This window comes from Entamoeba histolytica, genomic scaffold (genome assembly GCF_000208925.1).
Source record: "Entamoeba histolytica HM-1:IMSS scf_1104750517729 genomic scaffold, whole genome shotgun sequence".
NCBI classification, from domain to species: Eukaryota; Evosea; order Mastigamoebida; family Endamoebidae; genus Entamoeba; species Entamoeba histolytica.
Genome location: NW_001914894.1, coordinates 78982 through 91879, shown reverse-complemented (window position 1 = coordinate 91879; position 12898 = coordinate 78982). Strand labels below are relative to the sequence as shown.

Genomic DNA, 12898 nt, shown 5'->3' with positions numbered 1-12898 from the left:
AACACATTTTTCATAACAACGAACAATATAATATTATTAATAGTATAATTGATGTTAATTTTTGAATTTTTGAACAACAAAACACACCTTTTTAAATTACAATAAACATCATTTTCACATCTTCTGTATTTAATTTATCCAAAAGAGTAAATGACATTTATTTAAAACTATTTAAACATGTAAAAAATGTAATATACATATATCAAAATGACTTGTCTAATGAGTGCATTTTACAAAGGAAAGATTACCCAAGAAACAGAAAATACATATATTGCACAATGTACGAAAACACCTAAATCCTTACAAATGTTATATGCAAAAAGAAAGTCAACTGATAGAGACTGTCACCAACAATCATTTTTAATTGGGTTATTAATATCACTTGGATATTCAATAACAATTAAAAAACCTCATAAAAAAAGTAAAATCAATTCTCAAATGTTTTTAATACTAGAAATAAGAAAAGAAATGAAAACGATTCTGTCGAGTGATAGTTTTGATGATTCTTTTGTAGATATCAAAAAAAGAAGAAGAGAAATAGATTCTTTAACAAATAATATTCTTATTGAACAAATTCAATCTCATCAAGGAATAATGGAATTTAAAAAAAATAATAAAATAAAACTTAATGGATATAAGAGAATTAAAACACTAATGTATAATAATACTAAATATACACAATCAGATATAAATTTAATAGGAATGTCAATAAATAAATTTATTGTTCAAACAATTGGTTCTAACGATTGTTATTTACAACCGAATGACACAAGAATTACAAAATATTTTATAAATTAAATCAAATTTAAGTTATTTTGTTTTATAAAACAAATTTAAGTTATTAAAAAAAATATATATTTTTAGGAGAGAGTTAAGATTTTAGATCTCATCTTAAATATCATTTCTGTATTGGAAACTATCCATGACAGAAAAATTACTTACTACACCACGAACAAGAAATACTATTCAAATTCCTCCTCAAACAGAAACAAATAACAAAACTTATCGATCCTCTAAGTCAGTTATACAAAATTATATTATTTGCTCTCCAAGACAAACAGATAAAATAATACATATGGATAATATTACTTATTTATCTAAACCACCACAACAAGGTGTGTTATTAATTTTAACAATTGAAGGACATACTTTTATTAAGTTTCAACCATACTTAAATCAAAATGTATTGTCAGGAATATCTCCATCACAAACACCCAAATTAGAAGAAGAAAATGAAGAAGACAAAGAAAATGAAATATATTTCTGTATTGAAGATACTCCAACATATAAAATTTCTCATGAAACAAATGAAATACAAATTACTTTTATTCCAGGAAGAACTATTCCAGTTGACATAAAACCAATAAAATTTAAAAAAGGGACTTTCCCAAAATTTTGTGAGTTTTTAAAACAACTTGGAATTCATTTTTGTAATGGAAACATTTCTATTGACAAAAGAAGATTACCAAGAATGATAGATATTCCTAAATATCTTAATGAATTATCTAATCAAGAACAAAAAGATAAAAGAATTAATTGGTGTAAACAAATACAATTTGATTGTATTCAAAAAATTAATAAAAATTATCAATGGAATAATGAAAATGAAAGTATTATTAGAAAAGGATTGTTTTATAAAGGAGTTGATAATGATTGTCGTTGTTCATTATGGTCAAAATGTCTTGGAAATTCAATAGATAAAAATATATTTGAAAAGATCAAACTTCAAGTAAATAATTTAGTTGATATTCAAATTCAACATTGTAAAATACTTAGAGAAGAAATTGAACAAATATTAAAAGATGTAAAAAGAACAACTGTTAATAAAAGTGTATTAGAGTATTGGAATTGTCCAATTGAAAAAATAAAAACTTGCATTGAATTATTAATGAAATGTTGGATAATATATGATTTAGATAAAGGATATCAACAAGGAATGAGTGATATTTTAGTTGGAATAATGGAATGTAGTATAGATGACTATGAATTATTTTCTATCTTTGTTCAACTTATTGAACTAATGTCTTCTATTTTTAATAGTAAAATCCCTTTTGACTGTATTATTGGACCAATAGTAAAAACATTAGATTTAGAACTTGAAGAATATTTTAATATGAAAAAAATTGGATATTCTTTTATGTACAAATGGCTTATTTTATTATTTAGAAGAGACTTTGTCTCTGAAAAATGCATTCGGCTTTGGGATGCAATAATTGCATATCCAAAAAATAAATTTCATTATTTCATTGCTGTTTCTATGTTATTAGAACATCGTGATATAATCTTGTCAAACCGTTTAGACCTTGATGATATTTCAATCTTCTTCTTACAACTTGAAAATAAATTTAATGATCATCTTTTGATTGATGCTGACATTGCACTATCTACTTTTAAACAAAAGGCTTCTAAAGAAGATCAAGACCTTGTTTTTGCATAGAAATAATTGTAATATTTTAATTTCATTCTTCCAATGTTCTTCATCTTTTTTTGTAAATAAACAGTAATATCAAAACTTAATCTTGTGATTAAATTTAGGTTAATGAATCTAAATGAAAGGAAAGAACCTCTACATAAAAAGACAATAAAACTTTAAAATACATGACGATTAAAGTTGTTGTATTACACCCTCATACGGGAGGTAATAAAATGTGGGAACATCTAAAAACAAATTGGAAATTATATGGGGATATGGGATTAGTCATTACTGTGTTTAGAAATTTTAGCTATGAAATGCTAGAAATTATACAACCAGATGTAATCATTCTTGGAGATTGTGCTGGAGCACCTTACCAATTCACAGAACAAGAATTTGAATCAATAGAAATGTATATGAATGAAGGAATTAACAAACATATTATTGGAACTTATGCAACGTTTTATCATCAAGAAGGACCATTTAATAGACTTCATATCTATGATAATAGAAGACTATGTACACTTTTTGGAATTGAACAAAGACTGATTTTGACTACAAGAAGAATAGATGGAGAAATTACTTATATCAGTTCTGATAAAACTATACTTTGGAAAAATATTCCACTTCCCTATAAGTCTAATGGATATACAAGTTCACAAGTTCCTCTTCATGAGTTAAAATGGGTTGATGAAACAGGAAATCTTATTGGATGTATGCAAGGCACTAAAATTTTAGCACAATCTGAGAATGGAGACTGTGTGATCTTAGAAAGAAAAACAGAGAGAATGTCTTCTTTGTTTATAAGTCATATGCCAGAATATGAATCAGTTAAAAAAGACTTTGTTGATTGTCAATTTCTTTACAACTGTATTTTATATCTTGTCCAGCATAGTTTGTTCTGACTTATGTTTGTTTTCTTTGAAATTAGATTAAACTTAATAACTTATTGTAGATTATCATTCTAGTTTAACACTGATATGTCTAAATGAAATTAATAAACATTCTGTCCCAATTAAAGGATTGAATGGTTTACCTCCACCATTAATTGAATTAAAGAAGAAACTTGAAAGGAATAAGAAAAACATCACTTACCAATCAAATCCATAACCTATTTATTTTTATTATAACTCCTTTAAAAAATAAAAAAATATAAATAACAAAAAAAAAGGCAAAAATGAAAATTTAAAAAAATAAAAATAAAGTAGAGGTAAGAACTTCATCTAGAAATGAACTAAAAAATTAAAGAAATGTCAGCTCCAAAGAGTTTCCATCTTTGTGATAATATTGGATGTCATTGTTGGAATGTTGATGCTACTAAAATTGCTTATTCTCCATGTTCCAAAGAAATTATTGTTGCTAGTTTTGATGGTAATAAATTTACAACTGAAGCAAAATTAAATGAACATGATGCGCGTGTTACTGGAATTGATTGGGCTGCTCAGTCAAATAGAATTGTTTCATGTTCAGAAGATAGAAATGCATATGTGTGGACTCAAAATGAAAATGGAGAATGGGTACCAGTTCTTGTATTATTAAGAATTGATTTTGCTGCAACTGATATTAAGTGGTCACCAAATGAAAGTAAATTTGCTTGTGCTTCAGGAAATAAACTTGTTGCTGTTTGTAGATTTAATGAAGAATCAAATTGGTGGGCTTCAGATCATGTTAAAAAATTCAAATCAACTGTTACTAAAGTAGCTTGGTCTCCAGACTCACTTACTGTAGCAGCTGCATCAACTGATTTTAAAGCAAGAATTTTTAATGCTTTTAATAAAACATTAGATCCAAAAGGTTCATATTCTCCATTTTCAGAAGAAGATATTTCATCTCCAAAATGCAAATTTGGTACTTTCTTATTTGAGACTGAAGCTAATGGATGGGTTCATTCTGTTGCTTATACACCATCTGGAACAACTGTTGTTTTTGTTTCACATGATTCTTCTATTTCATTTATTGAAGCTAATAATGGAAAACCAACTGTTCAAACTATTAAATGTAAAACATTACCATTCTTAGATGTTCTTTGCATTAGTGACAATAAAGTTGTTGCTGTTGGACATCATTTCAATCCATGTTTATTTGAACGTGGAGATGATGGATGGAAGTTTGTTAAAGAACTTGATCAGAAACAAGCACCTAAGTCTACTGGAACAATGTCTGCTATGGATCATTTCAAATCTCTTTCGTCTAGAGGAACTGCTGCAGTTAAGAGTGCTGTAGAAGAAATTACTACTACTCATAAGAACACTGTTACTTGTATTAGACCAATGAAGTATGATGAGGTATGGAATGTTCTTGAGTTTTCAACTTCAGGTATGGATGGTAATATAGCCATTTGGAAAGCTTAATAATTATCGATAAAAATCCATTCATTTTTTTTCTTTTTTATGGTTAAAACTAGCTGTAGTAAAGTTTGTGAAATTAATGCAAAGTTCCACACCTCCTATTGGAAGAAAAAAAACCAGTTAAAATAATTGTTGTTGGAGATTCAGGTGTTGGTAAGACAGCAATTATTTCTAAATTTTTATATAAAGACGTTAATAAGAATGAAAGTGCAACAATTGGTAATGTTCATGTAAAAACAATTCTTGAAAAAGGAAATAATAAACTTGATGTTGCTATTTGGGACACGGCTGGACAAGAAAAATATAGTTCTATGGTTGATATATTTTTTAGAGGTGCAAAGGGATGTGTTATTGTTTATGATATTACTTCTTTTCAATCTTTTGTTGATACAACCTCATGGTATACAAGCATATTTGACATAACTCATACATCAATTCCTATTGTATTAGTCGGAAATAAAAAGGATTTGTCGTCTCAACGTGAAGTAGCTTATGAAAGTGCAGAAAATTTAGCAGTGAAATGGGGAGCGTTATATTTAGAAGTATCAGCAATTGAAGGTACAAACATAGATACTATATTTAAAAGTTTTGTAGACAAAATTGAACCTGAGTATGAACCAGAAAATGTTTTCCAAAGTCAAAGTACAAAACAAAGGAAGTGTTGTTAATAATAAATTAACAAGACTTAATGTGAAAAAAGTAATTGAATTAATTTCATTTTTTTAGTTATTGAACTAATAAATTAAAATATCAAATGAGCTCCATCTTCTGGTTGGTTAAGAATGAAACAAAATGGATGAAGATTAAATTTTTCTTTATATACTTCTAACATCTTTTTATACTCATCAACAGCAGATGGTTTTAGTAATGTAACAGTACATCCACCAAACCCAGCTCCAGTTAATCGAGAACCAAATACCCCATTGATTTTTAAAGCATTGTCAACCAAATAATCTAGTTCTTCACTAGAAACTTCAAATAAATTTCTTAATGACATATGACTTTCTGTCATAAGTTTACCTAATTCTTCAACATTACCAACTTTCATAGCAGCAATGGCTTTTATAACTCTATCATTTTCATTAACAACATGTTTAGCTCTATTTCCAATAATTCCAGTAAGAATCTGAACTTCATCAACAGTAAATCCTCTTAAAAATTTTTCATTCTTATGGTAATGTTCATTTAATTGACGTACAGCTTCTTGACACTGTTTGACTCTTTCATTGTATTGAGACGATTCTAATTTATGAGGGGCATTAGAATTTGTGATCATAATGAGACAATCACCAAGAACCACAGGTTCATTAATTGTTTGATGGGTTTTACAATCTAATAACAGTGCAGTATTTTTTTTACATAACCGAGATGCAAATTGATCCATAATACCACACATAACACCTGTATATTCATGTTCAACGTCAACAGCTAATAATCCAAGTTCAATACCAGTCATCTCAATATTCAAAACTTTTAAGAAAGTAATACCAGTAGCTACTTCAATAGATGCAGAACTACTTAGTCCTGAACCTAAAGGAACATCTCCCATAACACAAATAGAATATTCTTTTGGTTCAGATTGAATTTTAGTTAGTAATTTATCAATAACACCATAGACATACATAAACCATTTTCCTTTATACTTTTCTAATATTTTTTCTTTACTTTGTCTTTCAATAGATACAAGTTTATTATCTATGGAACTAATAAAATTCATTTTAGTAACAGTTGATGGTTTAGTTGAAACACTGACATATGTACCTTGTTTTATAGCAACTGGAAGAACATAGCCATCATTATAGTCAGTGTGTTCTCCAATAATATTTACTCTTCCAGGTGCAAATCCAACATGTTCAGGTTCAGTACAATAAGTTTTAGCATGAAACGATTTAATATCTTCCAATGAAACCATTAATGAAGTTGTTCTATAATTCTATTTTTCTAGTTTTTAAGTTTATATACCCTCTGAAGAGAATAGAAGTTCTCAAGATGAAAAGTCAATGAGTAGTTAAAGAAAAATTATCAAAAACAATCTTAACTTATTTATATCTTCAGACAATATTTTAATTTGCTAAGACTATTGAAAATATATGCGTTATGTAAAATCATGAAGAACAATTATTTTCTATCTTATTTTTTGATTGATGAAAAATCATAGATTGAAATTATTTTTAGTTTTGACAAATCTGATGAAGAATAATAAGAACTATTTAAATCTTAGAAATAAAAACAGAAGTATCACTTAAAAAATGACAACTATTGTTAAAAGAGAAGATTTTTGTAGTATTGTTAATGGAAAGGAAGTAGATTTATATACTTTAACAAATGAGTTTTTAACAATTAACCTCACTAATTATGGTTGTCGTCTTATTGATATTATTACTCAAGGAAAGAATGGTCCTGTTAATGTTTTAATAGGATTTCGTAGTTTAAAAGGAATTATGCAATGTGATAATTGTATGGGAGCTATTATTGGTAGGTATGCGAATAGAATTTATAAAGGAGATCTTGTTATTGATAGTCATAAATATCAATTACCAATTAATAATGGAATTAATTGTCTCCATGGAGGAGATGGATTTGACAAAAAAGTATTTACAGTAACAAAAATTACTAAAACAGAAGTGGTATTAGAATTAGATGATAAAGATGGGTCTAATAATTTTCCAGGAAATGTTCATGTTGTTATAACTTATAAATTACATGAAAATAATCTAGTTATGACGTTTGAAGCAACAACTGATCAAACTACTGTCGTCAATATCACTAATCATTCTTATTTAAATTTAAATGGAGAAGGATCAATCGTTCATCACCAACTCCAAATTTATAGTGATCAATTTCTTCCTATTACAGATGAAATTGTACCTACTGGAGAAATAAGAAAAGTTGAAAACACACCATTTGATTTTAGAGAGTTTAAAGAAATTGGTAAAGAAATAAATAATGATTATGAACAATTAAAATTAGGAAGTGGATATGACCATTCATTTATCATAAATGAAAATGCTCCACATTGTTCATGGGATAAAAGTATTAAGCAAATAGCAAATATTAAAGGAGATATAAGTGAGGTCCAAATGTCAATTTATTCATCTCAACCTGGTGTTCAATTTTATACTTCCAATTTTATGCCAGAAGGATTTAAAACAAGATCAGCTTTTTGTTTAGAAACTCAACATTTTCCTGACTCTCCACATCACCCAGAATTTCCTTCAACTTATTTAAAAAGAGGAGATGTTTACCATCATGTTTGTGTTTATCAATTCCAATAAACAATCAATAAAAATGGTTTAAATTATTAATTCATTGTGTTAACATTTCGAGTTGATGTTCAAGTTCTTGTATTTCTTTATCTTTTTGGTGTATTTTTTCTTCTTGAGATTTTATTCTTTTCTGAAGTTCTTCATTTTCAGTATTTAGTTTTTGTTCGTATTGACTAACTATATTAATAGTAGATTCAATCTTAACAATTTTATCTTCTAATTTTTCTACAAATGCAAACACTTCGTCTTGGTACTGAAGAGGTGTAATTGGTTTTAATGACATTTCAATGAATTAAAAGTTTAAAATGATGTTTAATTTTATTATTATTTTTTTTGTTATTTTAAAAATAATGGTATTGAACAAATTCTTCAGAGGAAAATAATAAAGGAATATTAAATAATGGTATTTTATCTAAAAGATATTCTAAAAAAACTAGTCAAAAGAATTTAATTTTTTTCTGAATAGAATAAAATAAATAAAATAAGAAAAAATAATATATTTTAAAACTATTTAAATACAATTAAAACAATAACTTTAAAAAGAAGAAACTTATATCATGAACATTCTAATTCTTTTATTCATTTATAATGTTTTAAGTTCATGTGAACTAAAATATAAATTAATTTATAACCTTGATGCATATGAAGTGTTTTGTCCATTTCCACAATTTTGTCAAGGGAATATAACAATTCCATCAGAACATCCAGAAAATCATAAACCAGTCATAAGAATTGGTTCAAATGCTTTTAAAAATTCATTAATAACAATGATAGAATTTCCTAATTCAATAATAGAAATAGGTAATTATTCTTTTTATGAATGTAAAGAATTAATAGAATTAAATCTTCCAAATTCACTTCAAATAATTGGTAATCAAGCCTTTTATTCATGTAAAAAAATAACTCAAGTTATTCTTCCAAATTCAGTTATTTCAATTGGAAATTTTGTTTTTGGGTCATGTACTGGATTAAAAACAGTTCAATTATCAGAGTCATTAACTAATTTATCAGCTCATTGTTTTGCTGATACAGGTCTTATTTCAATTAATTTTCCTCCAAGAATTAATGTAATTAATGAATATGCATTTTCTGGATGTACTAATTTGAAAAATATAACATTTAATTCATCTCCAATTATTAGAAAATATGCATTACATACATATTCTTCAACAACAATAATTAATATGTTTGGATTATATGATTTTGATGAAATGTCATGTTCAAATATTAATTTTAATAATTTAGAAAATGAAACAATTTATGTTACTCCAAGTTATCAAAACAATACTTTTTGTGGAAAAAATATTAGTATTATTAATGAACAAGTAGAATATCTTTGTAAAGAAGAAGAACAAAATAAATGTAAAGAATATTATTTAATAATTACTTCACAAGACTTTTATAGAAATAATATAAATATTTGTTTTTTAATAAATAATAAACAAATGAAATTTATTTATGAACATTCACAATATTATTTTGTTGATTGTTTTAATTTAACTAATAAAATTAAATATTATTCTTATTCTAGTGTTACTAATGGTGCTTTTAAAGTTCGTTATTCATCTTCTTTAAATAATATAGTTGAATTAATTAAAATTATTACATCTTATTGCTCATCATCAAATACTCAATTTATATTAAATCAATTTGGAGTTTCAAAACATCAATATTCAGATAATTTATGTTCTTCTGGAGATAGTATTATTGATGTATATTCAAATGGAGATATAATTGATAATGAAAGAGCAATTATTACACCATTAAATTTACAGTCTCATTATATTGGAACAAATTCAATGTATTATTCTTTACCAATAACAAAACCAATATTATCATCCTCAAATAAATACATTTTTGAATTAATTTCTGATTCAAATGCAAGACAATATGAATATAAAAATGACCATTTATATACTTTTAACTCTAATATTTCTACTTTTACTCCATCAAATTCATTAGTACAAATTGCTTATGGAAATGAATGTATTTCTCAATTTAATTGTACAAAAGATATTACTAAGAATCAATTTATTTTTACTACTTCTTGTGTTGATTCTAATGCATTTAGAACAATTGATGACCAAATTCAATTAGTTAAATATTCTAATAAAAATTGTTTTAAAGACTCATTTGAAATAGCATATTCACCTTCAATTAATGGTATTATTTTAATTGGTAATCAATATTATTTTATCGAAGTTATAAAGAAAGATAGTTCTGCAGAAACAGTTTATGGAATATATTCAAATTCTTATATTAAAACATTATCTAATATTTGTATTCAAATAGGTGAAACTTCTTCTTTTAAATACGTTTATGGGTTTTATGGTATTACAGAATCAAAACTTTATTATAAAACTTTATACTCTAATTCAGCTCATTGTAATGGTTCTTTTACTTATCAAATTATTGATAATTTCCAATTATATCCTCCCCAAATATTAACAAAAGGTAAAATTGGTTATTTTTTAAATTCTGATTTAAAATGTACATTAGAAGGAATTGAAAAAGGATATCTTACTAAATACTTCAACATTGAACAATGTGTTTTTCATAACACTAAATACCTTATTGTAAAAGATCAATTAGTTGAATATCAATATTCAAATTGTAATAAAAATGAAGGTAAAAAATTAATACAAACATATTCACTTAATAAATGTAATGAAATTAATGAATACATACAAGAATATGTTGGATTTATTATTACTTTTAATTGTTCTTCTAAATTTACAATCGGTTGTTTAACATGTGATTCAATTGAATGTTTGTCTTGTTCAAACAATTTATTCTTAAAAGATAATAAATGTCAAAATTGTTCAGATATGTATGGATTAGATTGTATTTCATGTGATATAAATACATGTCTTAAATGTAAAACAAATAAACTTCTTAATGGTAAATGTATCATTGATAATTCAAGTATTTCTCCTGACACTACAAAAGATAATATCAATGTTCCTAAAATTATTTGTATTTCTCTCGGTGTTATTGGTTGTTTCATTTTAATTATTTGTACTATTGTACTTATTATTAAAATTAGAAATAAAAAGAAAAACTTTTTTACTCCCTTTAATAAATTAAAATAAATCTTTTTTGAATTATTTATTATTTTAAGATGATTCTTTCATTTACTTTTTTTTTATAAACAAAACATTCAATTATATATTCTTTTTTCTCTTTGAATAATTTTAAATTGATATCTAATTGTTGTTAAAGAGTTATTATTCATTATATCTCTCTATTAAAAAGTTAATTTTAAAATTTGTAGTTATTATATAAAAAAGAGAGTTGTTAAAAAAAAAAAGAAATCAATTATGATTAACCTTCTTTTTAGGTTTTTCATCATGTTGAGAAGTGAGTGAATCAGTTTCTTCAACACGCTTTATTTCTATTGAAATAAAGTTTTTGCAAGCATGCTCGACTTAAATGGTTCCTCAATTAAGTTGCTGCCTGACTTTTATTTTGATTTTAATGAGTAATATAATATTTCTCATTCTTTATATTGTTGTTTTAAGGAGAGTATATCCATAACTTACTGTTATAGCTCATCTCCTTTTACCTTCGACACCCCTTAAAGAAACCCTATTCCTTGATAATATCCTTATGTTTAATTTTTGTGCAACAATATCAATTATATATGCGTCTTCTTTAATAAATGATAATTCTTAATACATAATACCTCCTTAGTAAATAATAATCCTTATAAATAATAATGAATAACAATACACCTTAATGAATAACAATACACCTTAATGAATAACAATACACCTCAATGAATAACAATACACGTTAATGAATAATAATCTTTTATAATAATCACTTCTAATAAATATTAATAATAATAAACAGTTAGTGTTGAATAGATATTATCTCACCAAAGGCACGTCATAACCAGACGATAACTGGGAGATTCGAAGCATGGGATTATTTTAGGGTTTCATGTGGTGTCTCTGACATGCCATCTTCGAATCTATAAAAAAGAGAGTTGTTATTAAAAAAAAAAGAAATAAATTTAGTAAAACTTAGTTGATATTGAATCAAACACAATGTCAAAATGAGTAGAAATATAATAAACATCCTTTTTTAAGGAAGATGGTATTTCACAATTCTCAAATTTTAAAGTTTCAGGCATTTCAACTGGATCAGTGATTGTTCCTTTTATAAACTCTAAGAATGAATTGAGACAGTCTTCACTTATTCTTAAACTTGAAATCTATGGGATAAATCATTTTCATATTCCCTATTATCTGAGAGAAAAGAAACAAAACAATACTAACAAACTATTACATTTCTTCTTTTACATGCATTTAATGCCTCTATCCAGTCATCATCAAATATCTCATCATTGGACTTAAAACATTGAATTATTTTATCAAAGTCATCATTGTCATCATCTTCTTCCATACTAAAATCATTTCGTTGATGTCGAACTCTTGGGGTACTAATTTTTATTTTTTGGGCATTAATAAGTGCTTGAGGTGGTGGTAATAAAGATTTAACGAAAAACTGGTTTATGTCAACAAAAACACATTGAAGCTTTTGAGTGATAAATGGATGAACAAATAACTCATCCCATGAAATTCGTTTTTTAACATCAATTTCAAGCATTTGTTGTATAATATAAATAAAGTCTTTATTAAATCCATCAGGAAATACTAAGTCATTACTAATATTAGAATCAATACAAATCCATAATGAGTCTTTATTTTGTATTGGAGGCCATCGTTGACTAACAAGATAATAAAGACATACTCCAAGAGAATACATATCTGCATTAATTGTATAATTCCCTTTTAAATTGACAAATGATACTTCTGGTGCCATATATTGTGGAGTACCAACACATGACTCAAATAATGATTGTT

General features: G+C 25.7%; 10 protein-coding genes across 10 annotated transcripts in view, besides 1 other annotated feature; 7 read left to right on the top strand and 3 right to left on the bottom strand.

Annotated features, from left to right (window-relative positions):
• Positions 1-207: 207 nt before the first annotated feature.
• Positions 208-798, top strand: EHI_094150 (uncharacterized protein; the record flags this gene model as incomplete). Its single annotated transcript, XM_001913555.1, has 1 exon — positions 208-798. One exon carries the CDS (start codon positions 208-210, stop codon positions 796-798), a length of 591 nt encoding a protein of 196 aa, XP_001913590.1.
• A 124-nt stretch (positions 799-922) lies between these two features.
• On the top strand, positions 923-2437 carry EHI_094140 (Rab GTPase activating protein, putative; the record flags this gene model as incomplete). Its single annotated transcript, XM_643949.1, has 1 exon — positions 923-2437. One exon carries the CDS (start codon positions 923-925, stop codon positions 2435-2437), a length of 1515 nt encoding a protein of 504 aa, XP_649041.1.
• A 161-nt stretch (positions 2438-2598) lies between these two features.
• Positions 2599-3523, top strand: EHI_094130 (uncharacterized protein; the record flags this gene model as incomplete). Its single annotated transcript, XM_643950.1, has 2 exons — positions 2599-3307; positions 3369-3523. The coding sequence occupies 2 exons, from the start codon at positions 2599-2601 to the stop codon at positions 3521-3523; spliced, it is 864 nt and encodes a 287-aa protein (XP_649042.1).
• A 140-nt stretch (positions 3524-3663) lies between these two features.
• On the top strand, positions 3664-4797 carry EHI_094120 (ARP2/3 complex 41 kDa subunit, putative; the record flags this gene model as incomplete). Its single annotated transcript, XM_643951.2, has 1 exon — positions 3664-4797. The coding sequence occupies one exon, from the start codon at positions 3664-3666 to the stop codon at positions 4762-4764; it is 1101 nt and encodes a 366-aa protein (XP_649043.1). The 3' UTR covers positions 4765-4797.
• A 6-nt stretch (positions 4798-4803) lies between these two features.
• Positions 4804-5429, top strand: EHI_094110 (Rab family GTPase; the record flags this gene model as incomplete). Its single annotated transcript, XM_643952.2, has 2 exons — positions 4804-4819; positions 4903-5429. The coding sequence occupies 2 exons, from the start codon at positions 4804-4806 to the stop codon at positions 5427-5429; spliced, it is 543 nt and encodes a 180-aa protein (XP_649044.2).
• A 74-nt stretch (positions 5430-5503) lies between these two features.
• On the bottom strand, positions 5504-6673 carry EHI_094100 (galactokinase, putative; the record flags this gene model as incomplete). The annotated part of the gene is made up of 1 exon (XM_643953.1): positions 5504-6673. The coding sequence occupies one exon, from the start codon at positions 6671-6673 to the stop codon at positions 5504-5506; it is 1170 nt and encodes a 389-aa protein (XP_649045.1).
• Positions 6674-7010: 337 nt separating this feature from the next.
• EHI_094090 (aldose 1-epimerase, putative) lies at positions 7011-8036 on the top strand (the record flags this gene model as incomplete). The annotated part of the gene is made up of 1 exon (XM_643954.1): positions 7011-8036. The coding sequence occupies one exon, from the start codon at positions 7011-7013 to the stop codon at positions 8034-8036; it is 1026 nt and encodes a 341-aa protein (XP_649046.1).
• Positions 8037-8584: 548 nt separating this feature from the next.
• Positions 8585-11119, top strand: EHI_094080 (uncharacterized protein; the record flags this gene model as incomplete). Its single annotated transcript, XM_643956.1, has 1 exon — positions 8585-11119. One exon carries the CDS (start codon positions 8585-8587, stop codon positions 11117-11119), a length of 2535 nt encoding a protein of 844 aa, XP_649048.1.
• Positions 11120-11326: 207 nt separating this feature from the next.
• Positions 11327-12005: a repeat region.
• A 40-nt stretch (positions 12006-12045) lies between these two features.
• On the bottom strand, positions 12046-12857 carry EHI_094070 (uncharacterized protein; the record flags this gene model as incomplete). Its single annotated transcript, XM_001913554.1, has 2 exons — positions 12046-12246; positions 12315-12857. The coding sequence occupies 2 exons, from the start codon at positions 12855-12857 to the stop codon at positions 12046-12048; spliced, it is 744 nt and encodes a 247-aa protein (XP_001913589.1).
• A 25-nt stretch (positions 12858-12882) lies between these two features.
• The window catches only part of EHI_094060 (actin binding protein, putative), a gene marked incomplete at both ends in the record, with an annotated part of 1020 nt that continues 1004 nt past the window's right edge, over positions 12883-12898 (bottom strand). The window contains one exon of the mRNA XM_001913553.1: positions 12883-12898. This exon is cut by the window's right edge and continues 1004 nt beyond it. Coding sequence (XP_001913588.1) covers positions 12883-12898 — 16 coding nt within the window.